Here is a 13,280-nt window from a genome sequence, read left to right as displayed (position 1 = left end):
CAGGTATTGCGTGCATTTTTTTTTTTTTTTTTTTTTGACTGATGCTTTATAAGCTCATTTTTTTTTTGCATAATTTGTCACTGATAATATACAGATGAGAGAGCACAGCTTCAAATTGAGGAAACATGATTGCAGAAGAAGTGTGCAAAAGTCTGCCTTCAGCTGGCAAGTATTTGATTGTTGCAATAAACTCCCACCAGGTGTTGTGGATGGGAGTTTGAATAACCAAGGAAGAACTAGACAAACTGAGATGTGAAGGACAGGTGATAAGGGTAGTATTATCCCTCTCCCTCCAAATGAAGCTGCATAAACTTGTTTTCTTACATCATTTGGCACTATTAGTACTACTAATTAAATTCTTATAATGTTATAAATTTAATTCTGCAAGATCTTGAAGGTACTGTCTGCAATACTTTTTAGATTTATCTCTTACCTTTTGTACAGCTAATTCTGGTAAATTTCATTCTATTATGTTTATTGTAAATTTAAAAATTTTTAGTATATGCTTAATACTTTAATATTTGTTACAAGATCCATGCTGAATACCTCATCTGAGGGTGTCATGACTCAAACATAACTGGCCATAAGCAATTTCCATAAGAGTCATGAGTTCATCGCTTGCATAGTCTGTGGCATGTATTTAAAGGTTGATTTAGATCAACTCACAATTCTTCTCTTTGTTCCTGATGTAAGGAGTGTGCCTATCGCAAATTAAAACCTGGTGCATTAATCAAAGATTGTGAGTCCCTGTAGAAAGAGCTGCTTGCCCTACAGAATAATAAAATCAGTATATTGTCAGGGATCAAAATATCTAATAACTTTCCAAGTGATGCATTAAACATTGGATGAAAATGATTAACTGTGCAGTTTTTATTTTGTTATAAGGATGCATGTAGGTTAAACATTCCAACTAAGAAAATGTAAATTCAATATCTTTAAGAAGCAGGTACTCACATAGGAGATCATGGCTTCAATGATATAACACTGATGAGACATGTCAGTAACCATAGCAATCATACTGCTGTCTGCAGATCTTACAAGTGTTGGGCCAAATACTATTGCTAAGTTCCTGGCTTCCATCTATAAAACATCAAAATTGTTCTTTGTTTACTGACTTGTTATCCTACATTAATGAAATATATAAAATTACAGCAACCTAAATTTCTTTCTTTAAGATCAAGAACTATTTTTCAATATTTCAAGAACAATTATCATTTGCTAAGTATAATCATTGTTAGTGAGGAGGAGGGGATTCCACATTCCATGTTTAGGTTATTCATCATTTGGACCTTTTTTGTCATATTTAAGTCACAATTTTTGAATCAGATATTAAAGTTAGGTTAAGTATTAGATTTTATGATTTCTAAATTTAAATTTTACCTAATCAACTGGTTTTTTATCAATGGGAAAGTTGTACCCCATCCTCAGTTAAGTCAAAAAGACTCATCAGTATACTTCTGAAATGAATGTAAACTGAGTTTATCTAAAGAATATAATAATTCAATGTTGACAGCAAGAGGAGATGCAGCACAACTGCAATTGTAGAATGGCACAGCTAAATGCATGTACTGAAGAGTGAACATCTCATACAACCACCTTTCCTCCTGTGCCCCTTTAAAATAAAATAGAGTTAAGTCTCTTTAAGAAGTACATTGATAACATTTTTAGGTTGAACCAATGACAGGGAACAACTTCCCATTGAAACAAAAAAGCAGTTAATTAAGCAAAATTTTAATGACTGATTTTACAGCTGAAAGCTTGAAGTACTGTTGATTATCTATTAAGATTCTTAGCAAAGCTTATTATCTTAGTACTCACCTCTAGATTTGTATTGGTTAGAGTTAAATTTATATAAAGGAAAGTAAAGAGAGTAAAAGTAAGTTTCCAATTATATTAATAGATCAATTAATTTAAAAACATGTCTCAAGGAAGAGGAAGTGGTGCACCCTAACCAATATGGATCCAGAGGTGTGTACTAAGATAATAAGCTTTGCTAAGAATCTTAATAGCAAAATTTAAATTTAAATTAAAGAAATCTAAATGATAAAACTTAGTCCAATTTTAACATCAATTTCAAAAAGTTCAGACTAAACATGACAAAGAAAAGTCCAAAATACAGATGGCCTAAACTTAAAAAAATGTGGATGTTTATTCCAACAATTACTCTATAGCTGAAAGCTAATTTTTGGACATCTATCCTGAAAAAATCCTTTTCCAATGTTTATTTATATCCCTCTGTGTCATCCATGAAAGTAAAAAATACCACCAGTTTTTAGTTTATTCAACCCATTCAAATCTTTAAACACTTCAATCTTGTCATTCAGATTCCAGGTTCTCGAATATCCAGGCACTGAAATTTATAAAACTGAAGTCTTTCCTGGTAAGAATATCCTTTTGTGCACCAAGTTTACTTTTACTTTACTCTTCTTTGCATCATTTCCACCAGACCTATGTCCTTTCAAAAATGAGGTGTATTTAAACCTGTACACAGTATTCTAGATTTGCCCTAATCATCAACTTAATACAATGGAATAATCAACTCTGTTCATGCTGGCAAAATTTTTGTATATCATCAGCAGAACCAAACAACTGCTCCTAACAGCTTGTCTGCACTGTTCAGAGAGCTTTGTGTCAGATTGCACAATGATTCCGTCTTTTTGATTCTCACATGCAGTAACTCTAGAAATGCCATACTTTGCATTTATCAATCTTAAACTTCAATTGCCATTTTGCCCATGTGCTTAGTTTATCTAGCTCTTCTTGAAGTAGCATACTTTGATTATTATGTTAATCCACTCTGCCTATTTCTAATACAATAAACTTTGATATTAAACTTGATATAATTAAATCAAATCATCAATAAATACTGAAAGCGATAAGGGCTCAAAGAAGGAATCCCCTCATAACACTAGTCCATGAACAACAGTAGCCACTAATAACCACTCTCTGTCTCCTGCTACTCAACCAACCCTTTATCCATAGCACTACACTGCCCCAATCTATATAAAAAGGGTCTATGGTGGCTGCAGTTGATACATGTATCATTTGTAACAGGGAATAAAATGATACAATCCATGTACAGGAGCCATATATATGGGAAGAAGGCTGTGGATTACCTCCCCCCCCATTGTCTATGTGGTTCCCAATTGGGTAGATTCCAATTTAAGGGTAGCAATAACTGTTACTAAATTGTGATGTTTCAGTGGCAGTTATTGGTTCACTCAGCTGGTTGCATACAGCATGTATTAATGTGTTCAGTGTTTTAGTGAATTTTATCTTGTATGCATAAATCGTTAGGCATCCACAGGTATGAGGAATTATGTTGCTTATATGGATGAGGATGGCACTTTCATCAGAAGTTCAATGGTTGTAATGATAAATTCCTAATTTGGCTCAGTGATGTAACTGATGAGAGGGAACGTGTTAAAAGAATTCATTTCTGTACGTCACTTGATTGTCCAGAATGTACCTTTTGAAGATATGAATTTTTTCCAAAGTTTCCTTGCCACCATCAGTGGTGGCAAGGAAACTTGGATGTTGCTATTACCAGTCTATCAATGGAAAGATTTGTTTTAAACTGGAGAACTGAAGTGACTGTCTGACATGGGTCTATCATGTAATAATATTGGAATCAACAACTATCAAGATTTTTGAAGTGATAAAAGATCAGATGAAGTTGCCAGGATCAAGCTAAATCAGCTTGGTGGGGGGTATTTACTTACTTATATATTATGAGATGCTACAGGGATTACCTTTATTTTTTGCTATAGGATGGCTTCTTTCGGCCAACTCTCCTAGTCCAATGCATCGTGTTTTGCAATTTGCAACAACAATATAAATTATAAGATTAATTAAACGTCTTCTCCACTATCAGAACAACAGCGGGACAACTTCATGGTATCAATATTGGATGCCCAACTCAACCCAAAGCTTCAACCACCACCCCCTGCCAGTACGGAAAACATCACGTCGAACATCATTAAAACAAAATTTAAAATTTAAAATTAAAATTAAAAAAAAAAAAAAAAAACTTAACTGCATATAGAGCAATATTCTCTTCATTCCTTAAGTTGGACTAAGGCTTTTCGAAACTACATGTTCAAAGGAATAAAAGCAAACCAAAAAAAGTTAACCAGAAAAATTTGTCTTATGTAGTACTTTTTTGTTCTTCATGCATGCGCATAAATGATCAATCATCGGATAGTAGGAATGGTCTACAAATATTAATTGAATTTATATATAACTTCATCTCGAGGGTTTCCACAATAAGTAATTTATAGTAGTTATGTTGGATATTTATTATTTTTGCTTCATTAAAACTGAGCACGTTGTTCACTGATCGCATGAAACGAGAGTTCCGATGCATTTGATCGACCCGCCCGAACTGAAGCTTCGTGTTGTTTTGCTTGACTCTGAACCACCCCCCACGGTAGAACCTACGTAAACTGCATTGCAGTTTTTACATGTGATGCTGTATACGAGATCATGTAATTGAAAGATGGTGTTTAAAGGTTGATTTCTAAAAAAAATGTATATAATTTATTCATAGGTTTGGCTATACTGGCGGGGGTGGGGGTTGGAGCTCTGGGTTGAGTTCGGCATCCAATATTGATACCATGGGGTTGTCCCGCTACGGTTCTGACAGTGGGAAGACGTTTAATTAATTTTATAATTTATATCATTGTTACAAATTAATCATTAACACATTGGACTAGGAGAGTTGGTTGAAAGAAGCCATCCTATAGCAAAAAAAATAAAGGTTAACCCTGTACATCTCATAAGATAATAGAATACAGGAATAATAGAGCATTTAATAGCGCTCTATTGTCAAATTTACTTATATATATAAATACAGCATATATATTAAAAATAATAAAACTGTAAGTATTGCCTAAGAATCAAATTCTAATGAATTTATTTTTTTAATTTTCAATTAAGTGAAAGTTCTAAGTTCTAAGGAATTAAGTGAAGCATTCAGGTTTTTCGAGCAAGAGAAAAAGGTTTGGTTTTGAGAGAGGATCTTGACATTGAGAAGAGCAGGAAAGTTTGCAATGACATTGATCAGTAAGTAGTGTGTGGCCAATAAATATGTGACAATAAAAGGAAGACCAAACCAATCATGATGAACTCCTACTTTAAGAGACCAGCTGCTGCTGCTATAGAACCACTGGCGAATCACAGATGCTACAAAAAATATGAATGCTCCCATATAATTCTTTTAAATCCTCAACATATGCCCATATATAAATTATATTTTTAAAAACAATTTTTTTTTACATTAGTACAAGATTTTATTCTCATTTAACAGACAATGTTCTGGAACCAATTAATTCATTATATCAGGAGTAATTAGTATTAGCCATGCAGTGTAAGAAAGCCACAGGCTTCAGCTCCAATGGCCAAAAATAAGAAAAAAAAGTTGTTCTTTATTACCAAGGTATATATGGCAATAAAGAACAACCTTGTTGGTAATAACTTGTTCAGCAACCCTAGTTGTTGCAGTAGGCTAGTCAACATGTTTGCTACCAGATTGCAAACTTGTGTTGAAATGAACTGCAATGTTTGTGCCCCAACATAAATATGCATCCATTCAATTGCTGTCAATAAACAAGTTCTATAAAAGGAAAAGCATTAAATTAACAACTCAGTTGTTAATATGAAATTAACAAATGAGCAATATCAACACACTGACTGAACCATGAGCTATTGCACTACAGCTGGGATTTTGCTTAGCATCAATTGCACTGTCTAGAGAGCACTTTAAAAGCTGTATACTTGGTTCACAGTTACATATGTTCTTTGCTTATGTTGAAGTTATTTTGTCTAGTTTAGTATCTTCCACAAGAAGGAAAGGTAACATTTTTTGAATACGGTAATACCCCGAAGTTACGCGATAGGTGGGTCCGACGAAAATCGCGTAAGTCGAATTCGCGTAAGTCGGGGTACAACTTTGCATATAAATACATATAAATTTTGCTTAATTGAGACCAAGGACTAACAAAAACACTAGTTTAGAAGAAAAATATTAATAAAATTGCAGTTCTTTATACATATTAATACAAAATATGTATTAAAAAAACAAATGACTTACGTTAAAAAGTTATTTCGATGTCGATGGCTTCATAAAATCTAACAAATTCGTCTGACGACACAGCGCCTTCTTTTTTTTCACGCAGAATTTCTTCGTAGCAAGCTAATAATTTTTTTATTCCTTGCTTTGTAGCTATAACGCGTTCTTCGTTGGAGTCTATGTTTTCTAAAATTTTTAAGCCCTTTACAATTGAGCCCTTTTCAATTTTCAACCTCTCAAGTTTGCAATTGTCATGTGCTTTTCGCCGTTGCTTCATTTAGGCCTGTAGCACGTGCAATATCACATGGTCTTTCATTTCGCTCAAAGCGTTTCACAATTTCATATTTTTTCTCTATCGACAGAGGCGGACTGGCCATAAGCCTTACCAGGGAAACCTCGGTGGGCCAGTGTGATTTTGGCCATAAACCATAGTATGAGGCCACTATAAATTTTCCCGGGTAAGAATTTTTGATCCAGTCCGCCTCTGTTTATCGATAATTGCTTTTCTTTTTCTCTCTGAATCTGCAGTGTCTTCACCAGGACGCTTCCTTTTCACACCTTTTAAGTATTTTACTCATTTTTATGGAATAAAGCGCAATTACAAAACGAGGAGGCACGCTTGATACGCATAAACAAAGCTGCGCGCATGTAGCAACTGAATAAACAACACCATAAAGGCAGAGATACACTATTAACACCTCACATTTCTAGGGGTTACTACCATAAAACAATAAAAATCCAGTTGCGTTTCTGCTAGTGAAATCTGTTATAAACTGGTAGTAAACTCGATCTAATTGCATTTGCGATTATACCGATAGCTGGAATTGTGTTGGTTTTTACGTTATTATGGTGAAATGTGTTTCCCCTTCACTGATATAAAAAACATAAAAGCAGCAAAGTTGAATTTTGTTCATCTTTCGCTCTCATTCTCCGCCGTCACACCGTATATCGATAACATATGAAAAACGACCTTGAAGATAGTGGGCGGCAGCGTTGCCAAACGAAAAAATCAAGAACCGCGTAACTCCGAGTTCGCGTAAGTCGGGGTATTACTGTATTATGCTTTCTGAATTTGAATTCTGTAGTCTGTGAAAAACAATACATCATCCATAATGTGTATCTACTAATAAAATTTTGTGTAAAGTGTTTTCCTACAAAATTTAACCATAAAAGGTTGTTAATATGGATCCACAGCCTGCGATGTCAGGCCTGAGAGGGAACAGGAGTGAACAGTATATTGAAGCTGATCACATTGAATCAGTTATATATAATATGTCACCTGATGTTGAAAGAAAATTCTATTTAAGTGAAGCAGATTCTGAATCTTGTTCAAATGCACCTGTTGGTGCATTTGAACTTACTTGGAATAATGATTCTTCATAGATGAAATTCATTTACTAAAAAGCAGTGCCCCCCCCCACAGAAGTACCCCAAGGCACAAATAAAGAACCCTTGCAAATATATGCAGCAGAGAAAAGGTTAAATAGCAGGCCTACTGCAGGGTTACATGAAGACAACATTATATGCTGATTGGCAGAACATAGCACCTGCCTCTGTTTTGCCTCAAATAGTGACTGTGCTTAGTGTGTTTCAGCAACTTTGGGCAAACCTACTTTAGCAGTTTTTAAAAACTTTTTGGAAGCAAAATATGCAATATCTCAAACCCTTTTAATAAGCATAAAGGTTCAAAATAATCTTTACATAGATTTTATGGGAAAATACAGAGCAATAGTTACAGAAACAATCTAAAATTAATCAGATGAACTTTATAGTTCAGAGGCCTGTTTAATTTTATCTTTATAGTTTTTTTTTTTTTTTTTCAAATTTTTTGTTAAAGCTGAACTCTTAATCAGTTCTGAAAAGTCTGTTGATGAAGTGGTAAATAATTTCCGATTGAAATCAGCAGTGATGATGAATTACGATTCGACAACTATAGAAAAAAACTAGATTTCAACAAATATTAGTCTAGAGAATGAGTGTCTGGTTAATGGGGTGGTTATAAGAAAAAAAAAAAAAAGTGAAAAATAAAACATGACTAGTAAAGAAAAAAAGTGGGCATAATTATACAATAAAGTAGACAAACATCAGTCATCAATAACTAATGCATTTACTACGTAAAATGTAATAAATCTATCAGGTGATAAATAATGGTTGTCTGGGGGTCCCGGAAAATATTTACCCATACCTAAGCACTCTAACAGCAGTATAATGCCAACATTATGCTTTTCTGCACTTACATCAAAGTACAGTATAGAGAAAGAAAATCAAATAAGGGAAATATGTGATTAATTTGCTTATTTAAACTTAAAATTCATGAGCAAACTTAACTGAAAATCCAATTTTATCTTCAACATGGACAAAAGTAAGAAAAATACCTTATTAATATCACAGTGACTGACTACTTTTTGTAGATGCTGGATAAGAAACTTCAGTGTTTCAAGGTGGTAGGCTGGTAGCTGATGCGACTATGAAAGATTAAAAAGAGTAATATTAATACAATATTTATATATCAAACCACATTTAACTTAAAATTTACAAAAAAAAAAAAAAAAAAAAGAGAGAGAGAGAGAGAGAGAGAGAGAGAGAGCATTTTAAAGAAAAGCCTAGAAAATCTACTAATAACTTCAAGCAAGGAAATCTGTGAAAAATAAAACATGAATAGTAGAGATAAAAGCGAGCATAATTATACAAAAAATAAGACAAACATTAGTCATCAACCACCTAATGCATTTACTAGATAAAATGTAATAAATATATCATGTGATTAATAACTAATGATTGTCTGGGGGTCCCAGAAAATATCTACCCGTACCTAAACACTCTAACAACAGTATATAATGCTAATGTCTTCCGCAAGTGAAAATTCATAGGTCATATTTTTTAAATAAATTTTAAATAAATATAAAAATAATAATTTAATAATCAAAAAACTAACTAAATGAACAAAGGAAAGCATACTTGAAATTTGGTTCTTAAATTCAAAGTTGGTTCTTCCTGAAAACATTCCCAATGTATGGATTAAAACCAGAAGAAAAAAGTTAATAGAACATTTTCAAGTTTGCCACATACTCCTCATATTCATCAATAAGCTGAAGATGCCAGTTGAAAACAATGATAAATGATTTTCAATAACTTTCCTCAATGGAATAAAATGGGACTGTCCTTTAGTTATTTTGATACCCATGGGAATTCCATTCTATCCACAGGTGGAATGGGAATAATGGAGAGAATTAAGTTAGAAATAGAAAGGGAAATACAAGAACTTTCATTTCCTAATAGCTTAAGAAGATAAATGAATTAGGGGTTATTAAAGAAAAAATCATAAGAAGAATAAAAGATAATCCTTTTTAGAGAATAGAATATATCTTGATTCATGACTGCCTATCCTCTTTATTATTATTTAAGATGGATATTACCAACCCAAATCTCTACACGCATTTTAATTTTTATGAATCGAATCTTATTAAATATATTTAATAAAAAAATGTCAAGAATTCTGCTATGCTAATCACAGAATATGCTGCCAAACAAATGCACAGTAAACACAGACTCATGGACACAAGAGTACAAAATCATTAAAGAAAACTGGTGAAGGAAGACATACAGAAGACCTTATACCAACACTTGTAAGAAAGTATGTTTTCGCATTAATTTATTTAGAAGCATGAGAACAAAATGGCAGGTTCTCTTAAAAGCTCATCTTCAGTCGTTAACTTTCCAATAACCATTTAACATGATCTCCTTTATAACTGTTTTAAACTCAAGTGAGTTCATAATTCATGTAAAGACTAATTAAATAGCCTTAAAAAAAAAAAAAAACATGAGCACACATTCTTTTCTTTACTTGTAACTTCGCAAGAGATTTTTTGTTTAATAAGGGTTGCAATCTTTAGTAAAGGAAAGATATTAAGCACCTTAATTAATCAGATTTGTTTATACACGTAGTTATCTAAAATATTTACAAAGTTAAACAAAAAACAAAATTTGCTGTTGCCAACACGAATGAAATTTGTAAACAGAATCATTGGATAAGTATAAAACTCTAATAATTTTCTTTTACAAGATTCTATGGACATAATTAATATTATAGTGTTTTATAAATACATAATACATAAATATATGTGTATTATGTATTATTCATAATACACATACAGTAAAATCTCATTAATACAAACTTGTTTATATGAAGCACATACCATTCCCCTACAAAAGGATAGGCTTTTATATGTAAATACAGTAAACCCCCACTATTCGTAGCATCGTTCTTGAAAAAGATGAGGCAAAGCATATTTTTAATCTTGATAAGATAGGTTTATTTTAATTTTATAATTTGCTGCCAAACAAAACATTGCTGTTCGAGAAGAGTCTTGTCACAATGGAAAAGTAAGTAAACAAAAACACTGTTCTGGTATGCTGCAATTCAGATGGCAGTACAAAATTACACCCACTTGTGACTGGTAAGTTTTCCAAGCCAAGATGTTTTAAAGAAGTTAACCAACTTCTCTGTGATTACGAGGCTAACAGAAATGCTTGGCTTACTGTCAAAATTTTTCAGTCTTGGTTATTAAAAGTGGACAGAAAAATGGCTGATAGGAAAAAAAAAAAAAAAAAAAAAGGAATATTTTGATGATTCTAGAATCTAGATCATTGTATAGCACATTCTGGAGACACTTAAGTTGAGAAATATACAGCTGTTAGTTTTAATTCCCAATACCACAGTTTTATGCAGGCACTGGATCAAGGCATTATTTATAACCTCAAGAGAGCATATAGAGCCTGCCTGATAAGGTACTTGATCCACAACACAGAAGGAGGGAATAATTTGCAGCCAAATTGGAAAGTCTTGGACACTATCCATAATCTTGCTATTGCTTGGGACAGTATAGTATCAAGTGTAATAATCAACCGCTTTAGAAAGAGTGGCTTTGGTGAGAATATTGTCGAATGCTATAATATTCGTCCAGGAGTCGAATATGATAGCAACGTTGAGGAATTTGAAGGAGCATATGGATTTTGTTGGTGAATTTGAAGAGTTTATGAATGTGGATGACGAAGATGCTACCATAGCAATGCCAACACCAGAAGAGCTGCTGAGCACCAAGCAAAAAATGTTTTTGTTACCAGCGGCAGTGAAATGAAGAAGCATAATAGAGAATGTGTTGGTCTTCAGTAACGTTTATAAAGAAACAACTATTGCATTTGATAATGATTCTGTGCTGTAGTTAAAAATGCAAATAGGACCAAACCTGTGCAAACAGCATTGGATTCTTTCTTTAAATTAGATTAATTTATTAAAAAGTTAATGATTTGTATGTCTCATATGTATATTAAGAGTGTAATTATTTTGACTGTAATACTAAAATATTGTATAAATCAAAATATATACTGCACGATATTTTCTTTTCCTTAATTGCTTTTCTTTTAGTTTATCTTACCAATAAAATAAAATCTTTAAAAAATATGTTATTCCTATTACTGTATTGTTAGACAAGGCTTTTGTTTTTATTATATATTTTTTATTAATTTTTATATTATTATTTATCATTATTCTTAGATATATACAGGATGATTCAGGAGGAACAGTAAATATTTTGGGAAGTTATAGTATCAATTATTCTGAGTAAAAAAGTTCATATAAACGTATCCAATTCTCAATAGATATGGAAATACAGCTTTTTGAAACTGGTTTGCACAAAGTCATTGACAAACTAATTACAAATTTTTTACAGTTCACAATAAATGTTCGAAAATCCCACCGCCAACCTCAATGCACTTTCCAACTCTTGTGATAATATGATGTGTTGTTCTTCTGAGGTTGTCTTGGCATTCCTTTATGAGGGCAACACATCCAAAATACGAGCAAGCAATTCGTCTCTTGTATTCACCTTTTCTTTGTATACCACTTTTCATCCATCCCACAAACAAAAATCTAATGGAGTGAGGTGTATCCACAGCCAATCCTTCGTTCAATGAAAGTTTGATTTAGATATTGTATCAACAGACAGGTATAATGTGCAGGAGCTCCATCATACTGAAAGTACATACCAATCCTTGTAGCCAAGGGAACATCCTCCAACAGTAGTGGAAGTTAGTTTTGCAGAAATTCTAGGTAAATGGGCCCTGTAAGACGATTTTGTAAAACAGCAGGTTCAATCAACTGATTGTCGATGATACCGCACTACACATTTACAGAATAGTGATTATTGGGACACGTCGGGACTAGTGCATTTTGGTCCGATTAAGTGGCTGCCCCAATTATGCGAAGTTTTACGTAAATAGTTAAAAATACAGCTTTACGATTGATTTTCTGTACGATCAAATCACGTTATGATGGACTCACCATAGTCAAGTTATGAGGGACTCACCAGTATACGATATGTAGTAAGGCCCGGTCATTGGGATCACATTTGTGAATTAAAGTTTAATTCTATTAAACAGCAATTCTAATTAGCGAAAATAGGAAGAATATTATCCCAGGCTATAAAAGTAAAGATATACTGTATTAAGTACAAATTTACACTTTATTACTAATTAAAAAATTAAATAATACGTGAAAATAGGAAGAATATTTTCCACAGGTTAGCAAAATAAAAATAAATTTACGCTTGCGTACTGTAATATGTTGTTGTTTTATGAAAGTTTCACGACACAAGGGCAACTGTGGCCAATATGTGTCTGTCAGTGTCATTATATTCATTTTAATGATTTATGATGGATATATATCAGAGTGTATTTATTATTCCTAGATGTTTAATATATATATAAAGAGTTCACTTAGGTTTGCTTTGTCACCAAGTACATGAGAGAGGGTTAGAGGAGCTTGCAAGTTTGCTAATGATTGGAAGGATGTGGTTTGAACGGCTGAATAGCATGGACAATCAATCAGGATGTGCCTTACTGTAAGTTGTATCTGACAGATAGAGCAGAGCGGGGGATCTTCTCTTAGAAGTAAATGTTTGTGAGTGAGGAAGGTATGCCCAATGCACAGTCTTGTTAATATAACTTCCTCCTGTCTATTTGTACGTGAGCGAGAACGCCATGAACCTAAATTTTTTTTATTCTGCGAAGTTAATTGCACGGTTGGTCCCTCCAAAGTTGTTTCCGAATGGAAGTATATTTGGTACGAAATACATCCCTATAATCTGTAAATGGTACAAACTGAAAGTTATCTTGTGTATTAAGATCTGGATTTTTTGTGGCTTGGTCTGCA

General features: G+C 33.0%; 1 protein-coding gene across 6 annotated transcripts in view; it reads right to left on the bottom strand.

The window, feature by feature from the left end:
• Positions 1–13,280, bottom strand: part of RhoGAP19D (Rho GTPase activating protein at 19D) — a 661,344-nt gene that overhangs the window by 38,167 nt on the left and 609,897 nt on the right. For all 6 annotated transcript variants that reach the window (XM_090374624.1, XM_090374649.1, XM_090374631.1 and 3 more), the window contains 2 exons: positions 8,446–8,535; positions 955–1,080 (listed from right to left, as the gene is read on the bottom strand). In XM_090374624.1, the coding sequence (XP_090230750.1) occupies positions 955–1,080; positions 8,446–8,535 (216 nt within the window). The remainder of the gene's footprint in view (positions 1–954; positions 1,081–8,445; positions 8,536–13,280) is intronic.

This window comes from Mastigoproctus giganteus, chromosome 1 (assembly GCF_048544385.1).
Source record: "Mastigoproctus giganteus isolate SK-2022 chromosome 1, ASM4854438v1, whole genome shotgun sequence".
Taxonomy (NCBI): domain Eukaryota; kingdom Metazoa; phylum Arthropoda; class Arachnida; order Uropygi; family Thelyphonidae; genus Mastigoproctus; species Mastigoproctus giganteus.
The sequence above is the reverse complement of the archived record's forward strand: the minus strand, read 5'-3'. Positions and strand labels throughout refer to the sequence as shown.